This window comes from Lissotriton vulgaris, chromosome 2_1 (genome assembly GCF_964263255.1).
Source record: "Lissotriton vulgaris chromosome 2_1, aLisVul1.2, whole genome shotgun sequence".
NCBI classification, from domain to species: Eukaryota; Metazoa; Chordata; class Amphibia; order Caudata; family Salamandridae; genus Lissotriton; species Lissotriton vulgaris.
The window spans coordinates 687,233,568-687,259,186 of record NC_141687.1 but is presented as its reverse complement, the minus strand read 5'-3'; the positions used below and the strand labels follow the sequence as shown (position 1 = coordinate 687,259,186).

The 25,619-nt window shown below is 44.0% G+C and overlaps 1 protein-coding gene across 2 annotated transcripts in view; it reads left to right on the top strand.

The window, feature by feature from the left end:
- OVCH2 (ovochymase 2) overlaps positions 1-25,619 on the top strand; it is a 1,017,769-nt gene that overhangs the window by 320,464 nt on the left and 671,686 nt on the right. For both annotated transcript variants that reach the window (XM_086955909.1, XM_086955910.1), the window contains exon 5: positions 16,488-16,583. In XM_086955909.1, coding sequence (XP_086812035.1) covers positions 16,488-16,583 — 96 coding nt within the window. The remainder of the gene's footprint in view (positions 1-16,487; positions 16,584-25,619) is intronic.

Below are 25,619 nucleotides of genomic sequence, written 5' to 3'. Positions count from 1 at the left end.
ACCCAGCATTGGGGAGATAGGGTACCCCAGAGCATTGCTGGAGCTGCGCCATCGTTGCGACGCAACTCCAGCAGTAAAGCTTCTGTGACGTTTTGGGCCCATGGTGTGCCGCATTGCAAATACGGTGCACCATGTTTGGTGGTGGTAGCGGGCCGCACAATTAATGGCGCATCCCTGCTACTTTGCAGGGATGCGACGGTAATTGCAATTCTGCCCCTTAGGGGCATACTTACTTACGCGTTCTGGCGCATCTCCAGAGATGCGCCAGATCAAATGCGTCACGCAAAACTACCCTTGCGACACGGCAGATGCGCCTCATTTACAATGCGGCGCGCCCTGGCGCAAGGGTAGGCACTTGCGTGACGCATCTCGTCACGTAAGAGCGGTGCATCGCTGGAGTCACGTCGCCAACGCAATGCAACTCCAGTAATGCTCAGGGCCACCCAATACTTAACATGCTGTGTCAGTCCTTTCGCCTGCTTCAAGCAGGCATAAGGAATTGAATTGACGTAGCAGCGTCGCAGAAGTGCCTGCGTTAAATCTTGTAGATTTCACGCAGGCAATTTTGCGAGGCGCACAGCCGCCGGACCGCCCACCCTGCGTACTAGGAACGCACCCATTGTGGTGCAGGCCCATGGCTTTATAACGTGACGCATCTCCCTAGATGCGTCATGCTGTAAATGACTCGCAGGGATGCGGCACGTTTACGCCGCTGTTGCGTCACGCAAGGCAACGTAAACGTGGCGCAAGGGGCTTGTAAATGTAATCTGCCCCCTAGTGTCTAGCATTACGCAGTTCTGTAAAGTACACTCATACATATTAGTTACTCAGGCCAATGAGACCACAAAATAGAAAACAAATAAGCATAGTAGCAACGCCACTGAGAAGGAGAGCAGTGCACCTGAAATGCACAGAAGATTTTGAAATATAATTTAACTACAATGTAATCGTCATCAGCGGCATTATTGGCTTGCTCCATGTAAAAACAAATATTTGCAATACAACAACACAGAGCAGGAGAACACATCATAGTAGTGAGTGATGAAATGGCTACTACTACTCACCAAGCCCGGGGATCTCCAAGCCGAGCTGGTCCAGCAGGTCGCGCTCCCGGTCCAGGAGGTTCGTCCAGCGATGGGTGCCCTGGCTGTAGGTGCGCTGGACCCCGTAGAGGTGGGATATGGCCCAGCACACCTTCTCCCACCGCTTCCGGCTCTCCCGCATGTTGTAGCCGCCGGCCGCGATCCTGCCGCCTCCCGCGATGGTCCTGGGCAGGCGGCGCTGGACGAAGTAGACCAGCGCGCCCACTTCCTCCGGGCTGAAGATCTCCCGTCGCATCACCTGCTCCCCCCTCAATCGACCGAATGGTGTCCTGGCACGGGGTCCAGGACTCCTCCTCCCCACCGCCGCTGCCGCCCTCAAGTGCCTGGGCAGCTTCACGGCGCCTGGCTTCACCATGGTCTGGGCAGGTAAGGTAGGAAGTAGAAAATTAAGAAGGAATAGGATAGGGAAGAAGAAAAGAAAAGAGTTTAAAAAAGTAGTTTAAAAGTAAAGAAAAATAGCAGAAAAGACAAAAATATACAGCTAGGAAAAGAGAGGGATAGATAAGAAGCAAAATCGTTAAAAAAAAACTGAAAACAAGCAAAGGATGGCAAAGATAGCAAGAGGATTAAACACCATGCCCAGACACAGGAAATGAATGAAAAACAAGATGGCCGGCGCCCGTTCACGAGCGCGAAAGTACGTTCGCGCGAGATTTCCCTCGCGATCTCGTGCAAACTTCTACTCGCAATGCGCTTACTGCGCAAGATTATACATAGCGGGCGGAAACGGAAATACGTCACGCAAACAAAATGGCTGCGCCCGTACTCGACCTTGGGGTAAATTCGCGTGTTGCGCTGCAAGCGGCTCGCGAATACTGCAAAAAAACTCGCAAAACAACAAGCCGCAAAAAAATAAAAAGCTCATTCGCACGAATTGGCGGCTTCCGCGGTCGGTTTCGCATGACGCCGCGCCCCGCGAATAGCGCGAAAAAAACGAAAAACGATTTTTGCAAAAGCAAAAGCAATGAGCAGGTGCAAAAGGTCAACCTCATGATTTGTAACGATTCCCTGTAGTGCTTCCTGAGGGGGCCCTCCAGAATTCCGTTGCCTGCTTGCAACTATTGTGTGACCCTGCTCTGACCTTAACTGTATGCCACAAAGGTCCTGATTTACAGCAAAGGGAGCAGACAAGCAGGTGCCAGGCTGGAACTTCAAATTCAGTGACACATTAATTAGCCCCTAATTCATTATTGTCAGTTGGGGCAGGGCAGGTGTTGTTAATAAACTAACCCCAAATTAATTCATGTCAGTTCAAGCAGGGCAGGTGGGCTTGCTTTCCCCCCCCATCTTCTACAGTGATGATGAACCAGAGGGTGGCATTGATGTAACAGAGGGTGTCATGGGTCAAAGAGAGGGTGCCAGTGGTGAAACAGAGGGTGCTGGGAGGCTGTGATGATGAACCAGACGTAGAAACAACATAGTCGCGACCGTTGCGAGCCGACAAGTAAGTTTGCAATTGCGAACTAGTACCAAATCCTCGCGAACTGGCAGAAACACTTGCGAACACAAAAAAAAAAAATCAGCAAATTCGCAAGAATTCGCGGATTTTGCGGATTGCGAATTCGCAAATCCGCAAAATGCGCGAACGCGAGATTCGCAAAATTCGCCCATGCTTACTCCTGACCCCATACCTCAACCCTGCTACACTCCAGCAACGGCGCTACAATATTGCACACATACGGACAAGGAATTGCATAGAAAGGACATTTGGCCTGCTCAAGAGCAGGTTCCGCATACTGCACAAGACAGGTGGGGCCATGTATTACAGTCCTGAAAAGTGCTGCCGCATTGTGGCTGTCTGCGCAATACTACATAACATTGCAACCAAGCGCCGGATACCTGTTTACATCTCTGGCAGTGAATCTGAGGGGGACAACCGGCCACCTGCACATGCGCGCCATGCACATGGGGAGAACCCAGCAGAAGGGTACAGACGTCGCAACCACATCACAGTGAACAGTTTCTAGTACAACCACTTCCATCACCCCACAAATCAACAATGCATGCTAAATGTAATGATGACACAACGCTAATGTGTGTAGCAAAATAAATGTGTTTGTTAAATTCACAAAAATAAAAATAAGGTTCCAGTCCAAATAAGTACAACAAACAGTATTACGCCATACTGCTGTGCATCACTACATGGCAGGCTTAACCTCAGCCTGTGCCATTGATTAACTGCAGTTCTCATGAGCGCCTAGTGCGCGTTGCGCCATAGCGCCTCTGAGGGGCATCCTCCTCCGGGGCTTCAGGCAATGGGGTGGGCCTGGTGCTGCGGGTGTGTGGTGGGACCTGTGAGGCAGATTGAGAGCTGACGCTGGACGCCCCCTCACTCGCATCATCACCCCCCACAACAGATGGAATAGCTGGAGGGTGAAGAGCAATGACGGCCGTGGTGAGGGTCTCCAGCACCCTTGTCATGTCCTCGCTGCACTGTATGATTTGGTGCTGCTGGGTCAGGGAGCGCCGCGCCAACAGAGAAGTAGCATTCGCTGCTACGTAACTTGCCCTGCTGTAAGTGGCCAGCCGGGTCATTAGTTGGCGGTGGCGCCGGCGTGCTCCACTGCGCTCTCTCGACATGGCAGCGGTGTTGGCCTCCATGGCTGCAGCCATGCGGGCCATTCCATCTCCCACACCTGCCATGGCTGCAGTCATGTTCTCCAATCGTTCTCCCACACCTGCCATGTCTGCCCTCATGCCTTCCATGTGGCCTGCAACAGAGGCCACATTGCGCCCTATCATGTGCAGTTGCAGCTGTATAGCTCCCTGCTGCTGAGCCTGGCGCTGGTGAATGCGAAGCATGCTTCTCTCGACGCTGAGCCGCGCCAGTCCCTGAGCATTGGCCCGCCTGCTAGCTGCTGTGGAGTGCTGGCGTGACCTGCCACGCCTGCCCTGCTGGCCTGAGTGTGAGGCTGGCCGCTGTGTGGACACTGGCACAGCCCCGGATGTAGAGGCGACAGCTGCTGGGGGTATGACCGCCGGTGTTGCAGGTGCGCCAGGTGCAGGGGGTGTGACTGCTGGTGTGGCTGTTATCGAAGATGCAGGGGGCACAGTAGTGACTGCCCTGGCTGCGGCTCTGGGAGGAGCAGCGGTGGCAGGAGGCACAATGGTGGCTGGCCTGCCAGCGGATGTGGGTGCTGCACCAGTCACAGGGGGGACGCTGCAGGTGGTTCTTGCTGCTGGTGTTGATGCAGCGGCAGGGGCTGGTGCCTGGGTTGGTGTTGGCACCTCCTCCTCCTGGACGCCCTCATCGATTTCCAGCCTATCGCTGTCGCTGGTATCGCCACCTGTGGGGGTAAGTGGTGGATCATTAGGTGCATGTATCTGGCAGACGTGCAGTTGCTACATGCATGCTGGGTGACATTCCCTGAATGGCAGTGGCTTTGTGTGCTTTGGGACCTGTCTGGCTGCATTGTGGTACTACAACATTGTGGCCAGACTACATCTCCCACAATGCTTCAGGACATTCCTTGATGTGCAACTATGGCATGCCTATGGGACATTGGGGGAGCCTATTTGGTCATGGACATCCATAGGGGGCAGGGTCGCAGTCGCATGCCACTTACCTTGGGTGTCTTGGGTGGTGCGGGATGAGTCCAGTGTTGTAACTCCGACACAGGCCTCCTTCTCCAGGGTGTTCTCGACCTGGTCCTCCATGGGAGTATTGGGTGGTACAGTTGGTCCTCCTCCTCCAGTGCCCGAGGACTCCCCAAGGCGCGCCGCCACCTTCTCCTTGGCACGGCCTCGGAGGTCGTACCACCGCTTTTTTAATTCCTCGAGGGACCTGTCCGCCACTCGGAGTTCACAGCCGAGGCTATCCCCTGCCATATGCGCCGCTTCTCCTGTTCAGGGACCCTCCGAGAATTTGCGCCAAACAGTCTGTCATGGTTGGCCACAACCCCCTCTATGAGGTGTTCCAGCTCCTGCTCAGAGAATTTCAATTTTCTTTTGCGCCCAGACGAGCTGCTGGTGCCAGGTGCAGGTTCCTCAGCCATTGTACCAGGGTTGTGGATCAGTGTTTTTTTTCCTGATTAGCTGCAGCTCTCCAAAATGCTCCCTCTCAGCCTCACTGTGGAAAATGGTGGTGGGAACCGGCAGCTTCCTGGTTGTGATGTCATCACTGGGCTCGAAATGCGACTTCCCGTTTTCCCGATCTCGCGAGTTTGCGATCTCGCAAATAGCGATATCGCAAATAGCGATATCGCTATTTGCGAGCTCGCAGTCCAGGCGCGGGTAGCCGGAAATAGCGATTATTCTGCGATTATAGGTCATCGCTAACGGAATTTGTGATCGCGTGCGAATCGCTTTTTTTTATCGCAATTCTTCATGAATTCGGATTTGCAATTTCTGAATAGCGATTCGATTTTTTTCGCTATTACAGAATCGCAAATGCCGATTTTCATGAATATGGAGGTTAGTCCTTGGGGTTTATTCTCAATCGTAAGGGTTTTGGTGGATTGTACACCCTGTCCCATGAATATATCATTGAATAATTTGTCATTGCCATCGTCAAATCCTGCCATATTAGTGGCTGGATATAAGGTAATTGAAGTGACCTAACTAAAGACCGGAATGTGTCCTCAGAGGAAGTGAGTGCAGGTAATCACCTAGTTATAGTGACAACAAAATTTGGTAGTGGTGTTCCTTAAAAGGGATTAACCACACCTTCACACACGTGTTGGATGGAATAGTAATTTGGGACACACAGTTATTAAAGATATTAGTAATCTAGTCGGAGTGCTAAGGGGACCACCGTCATTCACTACCTAGGGTGACTAAAGCAAATCGGGGAGATTTGCAAAAACAAAATTACAGAAAAGGGGTCGATTAAGCACTATCCTATAAATGGTGTCAAAAATGTACCTATTAGTTATAATAATTACAATTCAAAAGTGATCATAACATTGCACATTTCATCAACAAATGTTCTCCTTGAGACAGGATAGTCAAGCCAAAGTCCTTTTGTATATGTTATTCCATTTTTTAAAAAGCATCAGAAGAAACAGCCAACACGTGTTTCATCGGTACACAGTCCGTACCAAGACTTTCTCAAGACTGTGAACATAAAAAATATGTGTTGCATGAATATATACATCACAGTAACCATAAGGGACATGAGATCATGTCAAGAGACTATCTTTGTTTAAAATCTCATAGAAGAGATAAGATTAGATGTAATGTGACCAGAAAATGTGAAACGAGCCAGATACATATAATCAAGAGGAAGACAAAGCAAACCCAAATTGAGTTGTAGAATATTAGTGCCCTGGTGAAAGAAGTATGAAGATACAAAGCGAATCAAGAGGGGAAACTTTAGACAATTAAGTATTAAAGTAAAATAAAAATTGTAGGGAGATTGGAAAAACCAGTCGTCGTAAATCGTGATAGTGAGACCTAACTAGTTAGGTGCACATAGTATAGCACCAGATAGCCAAAGTGGAAATCAAAAATATATAATAAATATATAATAATCTAACCTCGAACGATGAATAGAACACTGTAACAAGAAAAATGATGGTAGGCACAGAAAATAAATTGTCCCAGACCTGGAAGTTAAGAAGCATGAAGTAATTAAATACCAATAGTGTATCATGTAGTGATGATAAACGAGCAGCCATGGTATCTCAAGGAAAACCAAGGTGAACATAAGCAAAACGACCATTGGAGAAAATATGTGGAGCAATAATAATAGAAAATATAGTAGAAGTAAGGGTTCTCAGGAATGGCAGGCAAGATGGCGGATGCGTGCGCATCCGAGTGAGCAGTATGTGGTGTGCCTTACCTCTGTTCACTCCTCTCCTTACTGACGGCAAGTTTTTGTTTTCTCCGGAGAATTGAGAGGCAAATGCGAAAGGCTTAAATCACCAGGGATGATCTTGGACTGGGTACGCTTTCACCGGCAATCTCCTCGCTGCGTGCGGTGCTTCTCCCGGCTCACCATTTGGAGCTCCACAGGTGTCCCTAGCGGAGGATCGAGGTGGGTGGTATCCGGGCTGACCGATTTGTTGAAGGCGGTGTCCTGCCGTGAATGCTCAGACACCGAAAGCTGTGGTGCTGGGTGCGCTGTGAATGTAGCGAGAGCCACAAAACAAATTAATTGGGTTAATCGACATTTCCGACGGTGTGCTGGTCGGGGGAAGGAAACTTAAAAATGCCACCAAAGAACACCAACTTAAATGCACAAATTAAAGGGGGAAGACCGCAGACGCGAGCAGTTGTAGCTGCAACGGAGAGCACAACGGAGAGTACTGGTGAAAATATTTCTGTGCAAGAAAGCACAACACAGCTTAAGACCATTGGAGGGGAAATGGAGTCTATCAACCCTTCAACAAAGCTCCCAACGCCAGAGACAGACTTCAGAATAACGGGGGCAGGAGAAGGGGCCACTCCAAAGATTTTGGGGATGTTTAAAAAGAAAAACTTGCCTAAAGGTAAGCAACCATTGCCAGATAATTCAAATGCGCTTCAGAGTTTAAATGGGGTGGCAAGTACTGATACTGATGCAGCCTTAGCTCCTAAAATAATTCAAGTGACAGCAGCACCTTCGAATGCTGTAGACTCTACAGGCTCGGAATTGGCTTTAAATTCAAGTAATACACAGGAAATTTCAGACTCTCGTGCTGGAAATCTGAGTCTTGTTGGATCTGAGGCTACTAAAACTGGCTAAAAATCTGGCTCAGGCACATCTAGAATCTGATATCACATTAGAAACCATCTACCAAGTAATGTTACAGCATCGCGAAGATACTAAGATGGAAAATCTGCGAACACAAGGGGTGGTTCGTAGGCTCCAAAACACGGTGCATGGAGTAGCCAAAACTTGCAATGAACTGGTCTCTAGAGTGGTAGATGCAGAAGGAAGGATCTCATCAATTGAAGATGAAATGACTCAGCATAAAACGCAGATTTCTTCTTTAATGACCTTACGGGAGGATATTGATTGGAAACTTGTTGACCAGGAAAACAGGTCAAGAAGAAACAACTTACGTGTCCTGGGTATCCCGGAGGGAAGCGAGGTAAAAAATATAATATACACCAGTACATCATGGATCTCTTCAAAGAAGCTTTCCCCAAGCTAACCCAGTGGCAGTGGGACAAAGAAGTCCAAAGGGCTCATAGATTTCCATTTTATTTGAAAGATTCTAGAGGAACTATGAATGCAAAGCAGAGAGCGATATTGATATGCCTGAATAATTTTCTTGCACGTGAAGCACTGTATGACCTAGCTAGGCCTGGTCAAATGCGGAAGGGGAAAGGAATAGAATTTTTTGTAAGACCTGACTATTGTCATGTGACAATACAGCAGAGATGGCACTTGCGCAAGCTCATACCTCTCTTCCAGGACAAAGGGGCACAGGCATTTTTGCTTAATCCTGCTAAGCTTAAGATCATATATAAGGAAAAAACGCAATTTTTCACTTCAGAAAGTTGAGCTAAGGAGTACCTTGCTTCTCTGTAATTATTAGATAGCTTAATGTAGTTGTAAGATTAATTACACACACCCATGTTCTATATAGGAGTCCCTACATAGGAGTTTCTATTCTATAGGTAAATAGTTTTTTTTTTTATTCAGGGAGATCTCCTAGATGTTTTTTTCTCTTTTGTATGTTAAATGCCTGTTCTGTATAGAATAGTGAAGTAGGAGTCAGGGACATAATGTTTGTCTGTTTTTTTAGTGAAGACAATTGCTACTAATTTCTGTTTCCCCTGCTTATTTTTTTCTTTCTCTTCTTTGCTGTCAGGGGACTGGATGTGAATAGAGAGACACACACCATGCTTCTCTATCCATCACATATAGGGACTATTTTGTCCCTTTGCCTTTTGTGGGAGGGTCTTTGGGTGGGAGTGGGTGGACTTTGGGTTGAGGGTGGGGGGGACAGGCAAGAACAAGAGCAGAGCAGAATTTATATTAACAAACAGAAGTATCAAGTTGATGAGTAAATGTATATGCATTTTGAACACTAATAGTGTGATACTTAGAAAAAACTTAATATGTTATAGATATTTCTTGCTAAAGTATATGATTTTTGATAATGGTTAAGTTAAGGATTTGTTCATGGAATGTCTGTGGATTAAATGATAGGAACAAGAGAGGAATAGCGGCACAAATTATACAGGTTTTGAAATGTGATGTTCTATGCCTACAAGAAACTCATCTGCCATAGAGTAATAGACATCTGCTTTTGGACTTGGGTATGGAGGTGGTAGGGTCCTCTATTCAAGGCTCTACAACTAGAGGAGTAGCAATATTGAAGAGGAGGGGGAGCGGTACTTGTAAACGGCTAAAAACTGATCCCTTCGGAAGATGGGTGATTACAGATTTTTGGATAGGGAATAAATCTTGAACTATCTGCGTTATTTATGGCCCAAATTTGGACGATATGGAAATATTAAACTTCATTAGTATTGAGCTTGCCGGATGGCCTGTCCCGCTTATACTATGTGGAGACTTTAATATTCATCTGGAGGGACAATTTGACATAACTAGCGATGCAGGATATTCAGGTAGGAAAGTTAAAGTTTATAAAGCTTTAAAAGGACTAGTTAGGGAATTAGGTTTGGCAGATGTTGGCTATGTCAAAAATATGGGTGCCCCTGGATACACATTTTTTTCGGCTCCCCATCAGAAATTTGTACGTTTGGATTACTTTTTCATAACCTCTAGAGTTATCATGGACCTTAAGGATATTATTCATCCTAAAACAATATTGGATCACAATCCTATTATGATAGAACTGGAGATAGATGGTATAGGTATCGCTTTACGCAATCCATGGACATTTCAACGGAAACTACTTGCAGATACCTGCTATATAGAACACATGGGTAAATGGATAAACGATTTTTTAGGATACAATCGCTGCTCCGCTTCCCCGCAAATGGTCTGGGATGCATTTACGTCGTGGGTACGGGGCGAGACATTGTCATATTCCATAAATAATCAAAAGCAATCCCGAGATCACATGGCTTTACAATTTAAGAAGCTACAGGAATGTGAAGTTAAGCTTATACCAGCTTCGAGGCTTTCCCAAGACAGTGAAGATATAATGTCTGACTTAGCCATTCATAAATAAAGATTATATGAGAATTTCGCGAAGAAACTTGCAGAACAGATAGCTGTTAATCAGGCGAAAGTCTATGAGTTGGGAGAAAACACAGGTCGTATCTTAGCTATGAAAATTCGTCAAAAGGAGGCTACTAACTTAATAAAATGCATTCAGGATCAGACAGGACAAAGCTTTGAAAAATTAGAGGAGATATTGGAAATCTTTAGACAGTACTATAGTAACTTATACAAGGAGGAAATAACTAATTATTCATTAGAAAGCTTCTTGAACTTAATCAATAATAGAACTATGACCAAATTAACAACAGAACAGACTCTACTCCTCGAGAAAGATATAACCTGGGAGGAAATGGAAATTGCAATTCTCTCCCTGACATTAGGCAAGGCTACAGGACCCGATGGCATCCCATTGGAGTTCTATAGGATGTTATGACATATATTGAAACAAGATATACTTCTGACATTCACATAAGCACAGAAAAGTAGACCACCAGAATCTTGGAGACATTCAATTATTATGGGATTCCTGAAGAAAGATAAACCACCTACTTCACCGGCCTCTTATAGACCAATATCTTTAATTAATGCCGATAGTAAGATTTATTCGAAGATTCTAGCCTCCAGGATTCTAGTCTCCGGTATAATATCACCTATCGTATCAAATTTCCAACATGGATTTATCCCTAAAAGAGATACTATAGATCACATTCGCCGGCTTATTGCTCTTATGGACTGGGCCCAGGTGACAAAGACGGCCATGGGAATTACCCTGTTGGTGCCGAAAAGGCGTTCGACAGGGTGGCATGGCCGTATTTGTTAGTTGTGGGTCAGAAGGGTTTTGGCCCAAAGAGGATGTTGGCCCTGAAAGCGTTATACATTTCTCTAACAGCATCTATTAAATTAGCAGGGCAGGAGTCTGTTCCCTTTTCGATACTTCGGGGAACCCGGCAAGGGTGCCCATGTTCCCCGCTATTATTTGCCCTGTATATTGACGTATTTTTAAACAAGCTGAATAGCGCTGATAACATAGAGCCAGTTAAAATCACCCGGAGGAATTATAGAGCATTGGCATATGCTGATGATATTGTAGTAGTAACGACAGATATCCACAAGTCAATTCCGACGATAGAAGATTTAGCAACTACATTTGGATCTTTTTCAGGCTATAAATTGAACATCTCAAAAACACAAACATTATATTTAGCACAAGATCTCCCCCCCCACCTATAAAAACGGTGGCATAGGCCACATATTTAGGTATTAAAATCGGAACCCCATTATCTACTATACCAAATCTAAATTTTGACACAGTTCTAAAAAAGACTAACTCAATGATGGTAAGAATAGATCATCTTCACTTCTCATTAACAGGTCGGGCCAATATTTTAAAAATGGTGGTTCTTCCTAAATTTTTATATATGTTTCGCGCTATACCGCTAGAATTTCCTTCTACCTGTTTTAAACAGTTAGATAGAATGTCTGCAAGGTTTTTATGGAGCTATAAGTGACATAGATGCACGTATTAAAAAATGATATTGTCTAAAGAAAGAGGAGGATGGGGTATACCTTATTTTTTGTATTATTATTTGGCCTCTGTTCTACAGTATATTGCTCCTTTAGTGATTGGTGAAAAGGTAAGATTATCTCTGAGACATTCGCCGTCTACTCATGAATTCGCTTTGGGAGAGGATTGCAGGGGCTGCCTTATTAAAATAATTGAGTCTAGTTATTAGAAAAAAAACAGATTCAAGATATTAAAATCAGCATATATGGCATGGTGACTATTTAAATGGCATATAGGAATCCCAAAAGTAACACTGTATATACCTTTTAATCCACTAGACATTCTCCCATCAATATGTGGTGAGAATGTGATGTATAGATGGCGTATGAAGGGTATTTTTTGGTTAGGTGATATTATTTCTGACGGATCTCTTCTTTACTTTTCTGCCCTTCAAGAAAAATTTAATCTATCTGATCCTGATTATTTCAAATACTTACAGATTCATAGTTATATTAACAGATTAGAACCACATCTAAAGAGAATCCCTATTATTGACTGCATCTTTAGGAAAACTTCATTTGGATTGTATTATAAAATTCTGCTGGCATCATGCCCAGACAATCTGGAGTTATATCAAAGTAAATGGGCAGCAAAATTGGACGGGGATTTAGTTAATATAGAAGAATCAATTAAATTAGCCAATGAAATCTGAATAACAGGCCGTTCAAGATCACAACACTATATGCCAATATTTGATCTTTATTATACTCCCGGCAAGATCTCGAAGTGTAAATGTAAATGCCAGTTATAAAGCGCACAGCTACCTCCAACGGAGGTGTCCGGGCGCTGTCCGTATACCGCTTAGGAACCCTTCCTGGTTTTTCCCTGTGGAATGTCCACTCCTGGGCACCCCCAAGGTGAAGCCAGGCATCCCAGCGCTTTTGCGGCAGTTGTGGAGATTAAGCAAGCTATTGCCCAGAGTTGCAGAGTGGGACCCATGATTAGAATAGGCACCGAGGCGAGAATTATCAGGTCCGAGGAAATTGAGCCCAAGACCCGCCGAGGCGGGTATTGAACCCAGGTCCCGGACCAGACCTCTGCATCAGGGTCTGCCGCTCTAACCATTTGAGCCACACTTCAGGGGGACATCGATGGGCACAACCTGTAGCAGATGTGGGGAATACGCTGCTAACGCTGTACACATGTATTTTTTATGTCCAAAATTGAAGGAATTGTTCTCCTCTTTCGAAACATTGTTGAACATCTTACTGCAGAGGGCAGTATGCATTACTGGGGAAATGGTATTGATCGGGTTAACATCCCATGCAGTCCCCGAAGAGAGGAAACCGTTTCTATTCATCTGTATGGCGGTTACACGCTCTTGCATTACACGCGAATGGATCAGTACTGCCCCTCCCTCTTTTAAGACCTGGCGGGCGGGGCTACTTGCCAAATATATTTTAGGGTTGGCTATATATAACACCAAGGGCAGCAGGAAAAGGAGAATGGGAATGAAAATATGGGCACCTATGATGGAATGGTGTAAAGTGTAAAAGTTGATATTGCCTCTATTCGTCTGATTTCTTCTTTCAATCTCTCTCATATATGTTAGGATCTATTGCATTTTGATTGGCTTTTTATTATTTCATATCATGTAAATTTATCTAATCTCTTGTTTGGATATAATGCATAACATTCTGCTCCGTTTCTTTACTTGCCTGTATAAAATCACAAATTATTCAATAAAAATATATATTTTTTAAAATAAAAAAAGGAAAACCAAGGTGAACATAAGCAAAACGACCATTGGAGAAAATATGTGGAGCAATAATAATAGAAAATATGGTAGAAGCAAAGGCAATCGCGCAAGTAGAGTCATATCATAGCCAATGAGGATGCATGAGATAAACAACAAGAAAAAAATCTAGAGGCAAGTAGTATCAATAGGCTTAGACTCAGCATATACAAATGTATAAACAAAAAGTGTGCTCACCCGTACAATACTGATGTCCGGGTGCACAAAACACAATTGCCGTTAGAAGTAAGTATAAAAGAAACGTATTTCAAGGTGACTGTAAATACACTCTGTGTTGTCAGCCGGAACGGAATTACGCTGTGGCCATAAGTGTAACAATATAACACTAGAAAGCAAAAGATACATAAATAAAGAGAAAGCGTATCTTGGTAGTCACATTGGTATCAGGTACAAGGACTCAATATCAAAAGCGTGTCGAGACATTTAGTATAAATAGAAACAAGAATTGTACCCTAGCTAGTTTTAATGTAGAGATTAAAAAAATTCAGGGTACTAACAAGAACAATCAGAAGACAAAGGCAAGATATAAATGTAGCGGAAGCATTATATTATATATAGCCCTATATAGTAGGTCTTACTAGTTAGCAAAAACCATACACAGTTGGTCTCTCTAAAAATAAACTTCAAGGGTCATCAATACATGTTTGACACCATCTATACATGTTTGGAGTAAGGAGTAGGCCTTGGAACAGGACCAATACCCGCTCTTTGAATGTCAATATCCCAAAGCACCACTGGTGGAACTTTTAACACCTGTCCATTTAAGAACATGGGTCGCATCTAAATGATACTTGGGGTATCAATGAAATGTGTGGTCCTGCAGGACACAGGCAGCGTGCCTACTTGAATGCAATTGTGCATTCTGAAGCACATATATTTCACTCAGAATTTCTCCAAGTTAGTGCATGCACTGATGACAGTCCAGATCAGAAGGAATTGTCAGTTTTTGCTTTGCTCTGTCATCGAACTGTGCTTTCTGCACTGCATGGAGAAATTCAAAGTTAAATAAACGCACTTTAGAAAATGAAAACACGTGAAAACGAAACACAGCTGTGCCTAGGAAGAATGCTCACTTTCATGATACAGCCTCTTGTTTCCCATTGGTGGTGTTGCATTTACCCTGGGAGTAGTTTGCATAGTAGCTCTACGTGTAGCTACACAAAGTGCACTTCCCACTATGTGAGCTACGCGAACTGTGTAGTGCACTGTGCAAAATGCTGTTTGCACTGATTGCACAGTGCTGGATACTTGTCCGCACTGTGCAATCAGTGCAAACCGCATCTTGCACAGTGCAAGCAGTCGTTTTCTGCTGCTCGAGTAGATTTCGACTCGAGCGGCAGCTTTCTCAAAGCGGACTGGTAGTTTCTCATCGCGAGCATACGTGACCACTCGCAATGAGAAACCTGACCTCCCTGCGTTGAGAATCTCGCCGGGAGGTTTATTTTCCACGCTCACAATTGGCAACTTGATGTTGCTGATCGCGAACGAGAAAAAAGTCTCGCCGGGATGTCATTTTGCTCGCTCACGGTCGCCAACTTGACGTTGAGGACCGCGACCCAGCAAAAAATGACTGCTTTGCTACGCGTGTTTGCACTGTGCTACGTGCAATTAGAGTAGTGCGAAGTAGCGCAAACTTCGCAAACTAAGCGAGCATAGTGTAGTACTTCGCCCAGGGTTAGTTGCATTGAGAAACATGAAGCCAGTATGGAAGACTTCTGTCACATGGAGGCCCAATCCATTCTTTCGAAGCCCATCGTTGTAACACTGATTGCGAAACCCTGCATTATAAACTTGTGTGGGGTAGGATAGTGTGTGCCTCGCTGTAAGCAAAGTATTGTCAATTAATCCTGAAATTTAGAGGGACTCAATGTAGCCCTTCACTACACTGCAAATGCATTGAGTATTTGACAACCTTCGTTTGTTAATCAGGCCCCTCATTTCAGCTTTACACTAAAGACTTAGGGCCTAAGTTAGATCTCGTTGGATGTATTACTCCATCACAACAATGACGGATATCCCGCCGCCGAAATGTAAATCCCACTATATACTATGGGATTTTTATTTTGGCGGATGGGATATCCATCACAGTTGTGACAAAGTAAACTGTTCGCCATGATCAAAATCAGGCCCTAATTGGTAGGAAGATTTTAGTATGGGTAAGTTAAAGCTTCGTATCTTCTGCAAAACTCCTTTTCATTTTACAGACTAAAAATATTTCTGACTTTGTACATATGTGCCAAACACAGGAGCGGCTTGTTTTGGGGAAAAGAGGCAGGGCAGGGGAGGGGGTCAGGGAGGTGGGGATATAGGTGACAACGAAAACAATTCAAATCTTTTTTTAAAACAACTTACCTGCCGCCCTCCAACATCGTTTAGCACTCTTCTGCTCCTCTCCTCCCCACTGCAGGCAGGCAAAGCCTCCCAGCCTGCCCTGTGGCCAATCCTGAAGCTGCTCTCGTGAATGAGAACAGCTTCAGGACTGGCCTGAGTCCAATGGTTTGCACTCCACGACAGACTGGAAGCCTGTGGCTGCTCTCTCAAACCAAGTAATGCAGCTGGGGTTGGAGAGAGCGCCACTGCCCATATGGGTTTGGCCAGCTTCAGACGGGTGAGCATACTCGTTTGAGCAGTAAATAGCTGTGCGCACCATTCCCCCCAGGCTGTCATTACCTTGGCCCCACCCTCAAGCCTCAGCACAGGAAAATATAATGCGAATAAAATGGGTTTTATGCCCGTTTTATTAGCATTTTATTTTTCATGTTTTTAAAGTGCTGGTAGCGGAGTCGACACTCCTCCGCCATAGTGGATGAGCCGCCGCTGGCCTAACAACCTTTTTCGAGCAATTTCAGCTTTCAAGCCAGGTTTGTTTTTCTAGTAATCCAGTTCTAATCAGGCCTAGAAAGGGGAACATACAATAAATTTCCATTTAAAAAAATCACAATTTGTTATGTTAACAATAAAAATAAATGCATAAAAAATGTATGTCTTAAATTTTAGGTCCAAGTGTGCAGCCTGTGTGCCTACCAGCTCTGGATGAAATATTTGAACCCGGCCTTGTTTGCACTGTTTATGGATGGGGAAGGACGTCAGAAAGTAAGCTTTCACAATAATGTCACACATTTCTTTCTGTACAGCATGTAAAAGGGCTTTTAATTTGACCACTTCTAAAACGTTTGTTCGCACATTACAAAAAGAATGTTCTTAATCTTTATGTTTCTCTTCTGCCCTCGTCTGTAACAAATTGTGACATTATCTCTCACTTCATCAATACATAACCACATTTTTATGTATTTCAAAAATTTCCATCGTAAAGCTTTTGGTATTAAGTTACTTGCTAAATACATATGAAAAACATATGTAGTAAAGTACTAAATTAAAGATATACCATAAATGGGTTTCTGGAGGAACATAAGCAAATAAGTATAATCCCTGGCAAAGCCAATACATCTCAGTCATAAAAGCCTGAGCGATGCACACAGATGCGAGTGCATGACCGGCAAGTTTGCAATGAGTTTTCTATTTAAAACAAACCCATTTTAAGTTGGCTGCCATTACACATGGGTGTGCCGTGCGGCATGGAGGCTATTTTTATTTACGGTACTAAAATGGCAGACAGCTATATTAAAAACGTGAATTTAAAGTAAAAATGTAAAACAAAGTGTGCATTAGTGTAAACATGCATTAGTAAATATATTTGGTTTCACCTATGTGATTACTAAAGAGCTTTATTGATCTTTTAACTTGTAGCTTGTTGCGTAGTTGTACAATATAAGTCACAGAAAGTTTGTTAAAGTGTTATGACTTGTTTATGTATAAAAAGGCAATTTACTGTGCTGTTACTAATGGTATTATAAAGTGGAGAGATTAGGTGAAAACAGGTACCTGATAAGCAGGTATGAAAGTGGTGCAGCTATGGAGAGAATAGACAAAGGGTGTATGAAAAACCATTAAAGTACAACGTAAGCGCTGCTTTTACAAATCCCAAAAAACAAGATTACAAAAACTAGATGAAAAGGTGTTGTTTGGTTATTGTCCATCGAAAGTGAGATTCTTGTTTTATTGAGATGGGCACGTTTATTATTACAGATTTCTTCTACGAAGTTTTTTTATTATTTTGCACAGCATATTTTTTTATTATTGACAAAAACATGAACTCTAAAACAACAATTAGCATATAGTAAGCACTTGCATTGTTGTTGGCTTTGTGTTACATATGGTTTACAATTTTTCCAATATTTAAACAGTACACTGTGACATTTTCAATTATTGTGCTATATATTTTGAAGTTTGTATGCTGTAAAAAATACTGTCTTTTTTTCAAGGCCTTTGTTATGTTAAGTCTGGTACCACTTCACCTGCAGCACCATTGAAATCATGACCCTAGTGCCTGCTAGAAACTGCACTTTGACTGGTTTAAGAATGTGCAGTTGGTGTTCTTTATATTATGTAACAATGAAAATACAGGAGGCTGTTTAAAATACTTTGTAGAGCTCAAACTCTTTTTAGCAATTATTAAGCTAAAATACCAGGCGTAAACTAGACAAAGAATTTGCCTTTTTTAAGAATATGCGGTTGATGTTCTTTATATTATATAGCAATGAAAATACAGGAGGCTGCTTAAATTACTTTTGAGAACTCCAAACCTATTTAGCAATTATTAAGCTAAAATACCACACGTTAAAAGTATGCAAATAAATATGAATGCATTTTTTGTCCACGGAAAGATGAACAGCATAAATCTCAGAGTATCGCTCAATTACCACGTTGCCTTTTCATATACCCAATGAAAAATAGAGCAAACTATATAACATGTTTTTGGTGCTACAGCAATAAAATCTGCACAGTAAAGGCCAGTCCGAAAGAAGCCAGTCTTACTACCTACCTGCTTACTAAGCTAATTGCTTGGTGTTAAAAAAGCGGAGAATTCATACGAAAGCAGAAAAAACAGTTTTTTGTATTTAAAAGTTTTCCAAAATAATAGATACTGCCTGAAAAAAAGAACAGAACAAATCCCATAGTCACCAAGTACGCTTGCTCACAATGACAACAATTCCCATAAGTTGGAAGTTTTGAATTCACTCCTCTTGAAACTATAAAGCCTCCCCTTCCCTGCCTGTAGAAGGAACAGGCTGCAATCTCAAAACTTGAGGAATACTTTTAAAACAGGCACATGACAGTGTTTAGAATCAAAGAATCTGTGGCAATAGCCTGGTGCTGTAGTATTATAAAGAAACTGTCCAGATAAAGGAGGTTACATTTCAACAGCTTTTGGGCCCTGCACTATTCAAACATGACCCAAGTTCCTGCAGGATAACTGCACTTGTGACTGCCTGTTTAGTTGTAAAATCTAGCAATAATTAGTGTTTAGTGTGGTGCCTAGAGCTTTTGGTTTCAGTGCCACTGCATTTGCTGCACTATTGAAATCATTGCCCTAGTGACTGCTAGATAACTGCATTTTTGACTGCCTGTTTAGTAGTGAAATATAGCAATATTGGTGTTTAGAGAAGTTATGACAACTTGTGTGCCTTGTGCCACTGCACCTGCTGCACCATTTCGATCAAGACCCTATTGCCTGCAAGGTAACTGCACTTGTGACAGTAAAATATAACCATATTAGGTTTTAGTTGTCTGCCTAGAGCTTTTGGTGTCATTGCACCTGCTGCACCTTTGTAATCATGACGCTAGTGCTTGCTAGGTAAAGGCACTGGTGACTGTCTGTTTAGTAGTACAACTTAGCAATCATCTGTGTTTAGTGGGGTCCTTGGAGCTTTTGACTTTGATGCCACTGCAAGTGCTGCACCATTAAAATCATACCCCTTTTAAATGCAAGATAACTTAATTGTGACTGACTGTTTAGTTGCAAAATATAGCAATATTGGGTGTTTAGTGGAGTTCTGACATCTTTTGGGCCTGGTGCTACTGCACCTGCACCTGCTGCAGCATTCAAATCATGAACCTATTGCCTGCAAGATAACTGCCTGTTTAATAGCAAGATATAGCAATATTTGGCGTTTAATTGACTTTTGGCCGTGGTGCCACTGCACCTGCTGCACCATTTCAGTCATGACCCTTTTGCCTGGAAGGTAACTGCACTTGTGAGTTCCTGTTTAGTAGTAAAATGTAGCAATATTTGGTGATTAGTGGTGTGATTAGTGGTTTTGGTCTTGGTGTCATTGTGCCTGCTGCACAATTGTAATCATGACGACTCTAGTGTCTGCTAGGTAATTGCACTTGTGACTGTCTGTTTAGTAGTAAAAGTTAGCAATACTATGTGTTTAGTGGAGTCCCTAGAGCTTTTGGTCCCAGTACCACTGCACCATTTAAATCATACCCCTTTTAACTGCAAGGTAACTGCAATTGTGACTGCCTGTTTAGTAGTAAAATATAGCAATATTGGGTGTTTAGAGCTTCTGACTACTTTTGGCCATGGGGCCGCTGCTCCATTTAAATCATTTCCTCACAGCCTGCAAGGTAACTGCACTTATGACGGCCTGTTTGGTAGTAAAATATAAAAATACTATGTGTGTAGAGGGTTTCCTAGAGCTTTTGCCCCCGGTTTAACTGCACGTGCTGCGCCATTTAAATCATGCCTGCAATGTAACTGCACTTGTGACTGCCTGATTAGTAGTTAAATATAGTGATAATTTGGTGTTTTGGAGTTCTGTCAACTTTTGGGCTGGTATCACTGCATCTGCTGCACCATTTAATTCATGACCCTAGTCCCTTCAAGATAACTGCTTTTGGGACAGCCTGTTTAGTAGTGAAATATAGCAGTATTTGGTGTTTAAAGGAGTTATGACAAATTCTGTCCCGCCGCCACTGCAACTGCTGCACCATTTCAAACATGACCCTATGGTGTGCATGGTAACTGCCTCAAGACTGTTTAGCAGTAAAATTTAGCAATAATATGTGTTAATGGAGTCTCTAGATCTTTTGACTACAGTTACACTACACCTATGACACAGCTCAAATCATGCCTCTTTTAACTGAAAGGTAGCTGCAAATGTGACTGGTTTATTAATAAAATATAGCAATATTAGGTGTTCGGAGGAGGTCTGATTTTTTGGACCCAGTGGCAATGCACCTGCTGCACCATCCAAATCATGGCCCTGGTGCCTGCAAGGTAACTGCATTTGTGACTGCCTGTTTAGTAGTAATATGCAGCAATGATTATTGTTGAGAGGAGTTATTGCAACTTTTGGCACCGGTGCCATGGCTCCTGCTACACCATTTAAATCATGACCCTATTGCCTGAAAGGTAAATACACTTGTGACCAATGTTCCCTCTAATTGTTGTCCTCTGTGTTCTGCAGTGTAATGTCTCTGTGCGCTGCAGTCAAAGCTATGTGCACTGAGAAACCTCACACGCGTGTCAGTGCAGCAACAGATGTCAGTGCATATATCACTCCAAACGTTTGCTTAACCACATCGCTGCTGTGGTTATTTTTCCCCTGTGCTGAATATTATTGAGATCCATTGTTCATGACAAGTTCAGCTCGTCAACAGCACAGCTCAACTGTGCCTCATGACGAGCTGAGCTCGTCATGAGCATGGAAGGGGTTAAAAAAGTGAAAAGACTGTCTATTTCCACATATTCAAAATTACTTCTTCGACAAGGAACAAACTATTCTTAATGACATCAAGAATACCCCTAGCAGCCCCTCCTTTCCTCCCTATCCCCAATCCCCTCTGCCAAAACACATTATTTCTAAGTTTCCTCTGATTGAGTCTACAGTCTTAAGACAGCTCATGAATCGAACAAAGTCTGGCTCTCCTGCAGATCCATGTCCCCCTAGCATCTTTCTCCTGGCGCTCCCTGCTCTAGAAAGTCATTTTGTCTCCTTACTAAATAAATCATTAGACACTGGCCAGCTTCCATCCAGTTTTAAAGAAGCACGAGTTAGGACCCTAATAAAGAAGCCGGGGGCTGATTCCGTCAACCTAAAAAAATTATAGGCCTATATCTCAGCTTCCTTTCTTGTCCAAGATTTTGGATCAACATGTTCTGATATCTCTTTCATCGTTCCTGGAGTCACACCATCTACTCCAGGAACGTCAAGCAGGTTTTCGGGCGCATCACAGCACCGAATTGGTGATGCTTTCGGTGCTTGATGAGCTCAGAGGTATGGCTGACAGTAAAAAACCGATTGCTCTGATATTATTAGACCTGTCAGCGGCATTCGACACTGTCAGCCATACCCTGCTTTTGGACAGACTGGCCGGGTTTGGGACACAAGACGTAGCCTATAAATGGCTCAAATCCTTTCTTTATGGAAGATCTCAAAGGATTCAACTGGAGGACTGTATATCAAACTTGGGCATCCTGAAGTGTGGAGTCCCTCAGGGATCTGCTTGTTATGTTATGTTATGTTCTGTTATACCGGGGTTTTATATAGCGTACGGCTACTCGAGAGAGTGTCCCGACGCTTTGAGTTGCACACTAAACTCATAACACAACAGGGAAAGTAAAAAAAGACAAAGAGAAGGAAACCTAATAGGGCCAGAAACTAAGAGGTAAAAAGCCAGGTTTTGAGCCCCTTCCTAAAAGCCAACAAGTTAGGAGTGCTGCGCAGGGTCACAGGCAGTTTATTCCACAACTGAGGCGCTAATAATTTAAAAGAGCGCCCCCCAATGCGAGCTCTCTTCACACGAGGAACCGCAGCAAAAAACAAGGATTCCGACCTGAGCGACCTGGCGGGATGGTAAAAGGTCAACCTTTTTTGAAGGTATTTTGCTCCGGAGGCGTGCAAGGCTTTGTGTGCCAGAGTGAGAGTCTTAAAAATTATCCGCTTCCGGACAGGAAGCCAGTGCAGTGCCTCCAAGAGGCCCGAGGCTCTGGCACGGCGAGATAGTCCAAAGATGGCACGTGCTGCCGAGTTCTGGACAACCTGTAACCGTTGGAGCAGGTATTCTGGCAGGCCAAGATAGAGGACGTTGGAGTAGTCAATTCTCGAGCCTATAATCGCCTGCACCGTGATCTTCCTGTGTTCCTCCGATAACAGGGGGAGAAACTTGCGTAGCATCCGGAGCAGGCCAAAGCAGGTGCCAGTGAGACCGATTACCTGTGAGCGTAGTGTGAGGCCATTGTCGATCTTAATCCCGAGGTTTTTTGCCACCTGGGACGAACTTGCTGGTGGAAACATGTTCTCAGGCCACCACACTTTCCAGTCCCGGTCCGAACTGCACCCAAAAAAGAGGACCTCAGATTTATCCGAGTTGCACTTGAGGCTGTTATGTTGGAACCACTGAAACACAGCCTCAAGGCAACCCTGGATCCTACCTCCATCGAAGTCCGCACCCCTCTCGCAGGTGAAGAGGAGCTGGGTGTCATCGGCGTAGGAAACGATCTGAGCCCCGAAAGACTCCGCCAGTGCCGCCAGAGGGGTCATGAAGATGTTAAATAGAGTTGGGCTCAGTACAGAGCCCTGAGGAACTCCGACACCCAATGGCGACATCTCGGCGGAGCAAGCAGAAGCCCAGACCGTTTGTCGACGGCCTGCCAGAAATGATCGAAACCACTGGAGCACCGTCCCCCGGAGACCGATCTCTGAGAGTCTTGCAAGAAGACCCTCATGGGGGACGGTGTCAAAGGCCTCCTTTTTAATCTTTATTTGTAGCCCTTAATTGACTCCTTGTTAAGAATGGGCTGTAAAACCTTTAACTATGCTGATGATACCCAGTTGTTACTTAGTATTGATGACACAGTATCTGCACAGACCCATGCTAAAAAAATACTTAGTTACACAGTGAACTGGATGACAGCAAATTCATTGAAGATCAACCCAGAAAAAACTGAGGTCCTGATGGTTTCAACCGAAGCGTCTCCTTGGGGCGATTTGTTTTGGCCTCAAGATCTGGGCCCGACCCCTAAACCTTGTTCCAACGTAAAAAGTCTAGGCATAAAGATTGACCATGAGTTGTCAATGGCCAGCCAGATCTCCTCAGTGGTTGGGACCTGCACTAACTTAATCAGACATTTACGTAAGTTAGTCCCTCTGCTCTCCACCTCCACGCTCCGTACAATTGTCTCTGCCACAATAATCCCAAGATTAGATTGTGGGAATGCCCTGTATTTGGATCTCCCCAAAACACTGACAAATAGGCTGCAAGTAGTCTTGAACAATGCAGCTAGGCTGATCTTTAGGCTACCTAGAAGCACTCATGCATCACCGTTGCTATGTAAGCTACATTGGCTCCCCATAAAACAAAGGGTGGAGTTTAAAAGTCTGTGTATTGCCCATAAGGCAATCCATGGTCGTGCACCTGCTTACATTAAAGAACGCCTCGGAGTTTATAAACCTACACGATCACTGAGGTCTTCGAACACTCAACTGCTGTCTTGTCCCCGCTATATATTAGCAACGAAGGGTGGCAGATCTTTTTCAGTGGTGGTTCCACAGGTTTGTAATAAGCTTCCAGAGTCTCTTCGTAAGGAACCTAACTTGCTGCAGTTCAGGAAATCCCTAAAAACACTCTTGTTTAGGGAAGCCCTAAGCTCCACTTAGTGCCTTGGCTCTACGTATCCGTTCTTCTGTTAGCATAGCTTTCTTCTGTCAAAAGCGCCTTGAAACCTGATGGTGATTTGGCGCTATACAAGCTGTAGTTAACAATAACAATAACAATACAGCACCGTGTGAAGGGTCTTAGGGAAAGTTTGCAATTCAGATACCTTCAGACTGTGTGGCCACACTCAGCTGCCCGTACACTACTCCCAGCGCCTGTCTCCTTAAAATCCTTGCACAGTGATTGTGTCTTGCAATTACTCACAGGTCAGCCCCTACTATTATCTGCTTGACCTTGCTATCACCCGCCCTTCATATCCAGTTAGAACCTACAGACGTAGCCATGACTGTGTGTGTGATTCTAACATTGCTTCCAGCATAGCATTTTAAAAGCGGTGGTTGGGATTTGAACCTACCTGCCAGCCGGAATGAATATTACCCTTCATTATATGTTGTCTTTTGCATCGTGTGATCTGATCGTATATCTTTTGATATAAAGTTTATACTCATTTTGTCAAACTCGTGTGGAGTCCATTTGTGGTGTCACCAGTGGGTTGCTGTGAGTGTGGTTGCACATACTGTACACTCATTCCATGAAGATAGGCCTCGCTGATCGTGCCAACCTACTAAGGAGGTGAGCTGGGCTATCTCAAACGGTGTCCATACTTGGCCTACCATTGAGTGAGGAGTCCCGGGTCTTGCATTTGGTGACAGTGGTGCGGGACTGGGACTCCGGCTTCCAACATTTTGGCAGCAGAGCGGTGGGATACAATCCCCTTTTAACTGCAAGGTTACTGTACCTATGACTGCCTATTTAGTAGTAAAATGTAGAAATATTATGTGCATATTGGTGTGCTTATATCTATTGGTCCCAGGTGCCACTGCACCTGCTGCTCCATTATAATCATGATCCTAGTGCCTGCGAGGTAACCGTACTTGTGACTGCCGGTTTAGTAGTTAAATATAGCAATATGTGGTGTTTAGGTGAGTTCTGGCAACTTTTGAACCCATACAAATCATGACACTAGTCCTGCATTTGTGAATTTGTGACTGCATGTTTAGTAATAAAACATAGCAATATTTGGTGTTTAGAGGAGTTATTACAACTTTTGGCCCCGGTGCCACTGCTCCTGCTGCACCATGTCAATCAGGACCATATTTCCTGCAAGGCTACTGCACTTCTGACTATTTAGTCACTAAATATACACTACGTTTTTTAGGGTGTGCCTAGAGCTTTTGGACCCGGTGTCACTGCACCTGTTACACCATTGTAGTCATGGCCCTACTGCCTGCTAGATAACTGCACTTGTGACTGACTATTTAGTAGTAACATTTAGCAAAAATCTGTGTGTACTTGGGTCCCTAGAGATTTTGTCCCCAGTGCCTCTGCACCAGCAGCACCATTTAAATCAAGCCCCTGTTAACTGCATGGTAACTGTAATTTTGACTGCCTGTTTAGTAGTAGAATTTAGAAGAAATCTGTGTTTACTTGGATCCCTAGAGCTTTTGTTCCCAGTGCCACTGCACCAGATGCACCATTTAAATCAAGACCCTTTTAACTGCATGGTAACTGTGACTGCATGTTTAGTAGTAAAATATATCAATATTAGCTGTTTAGAGGAAAACA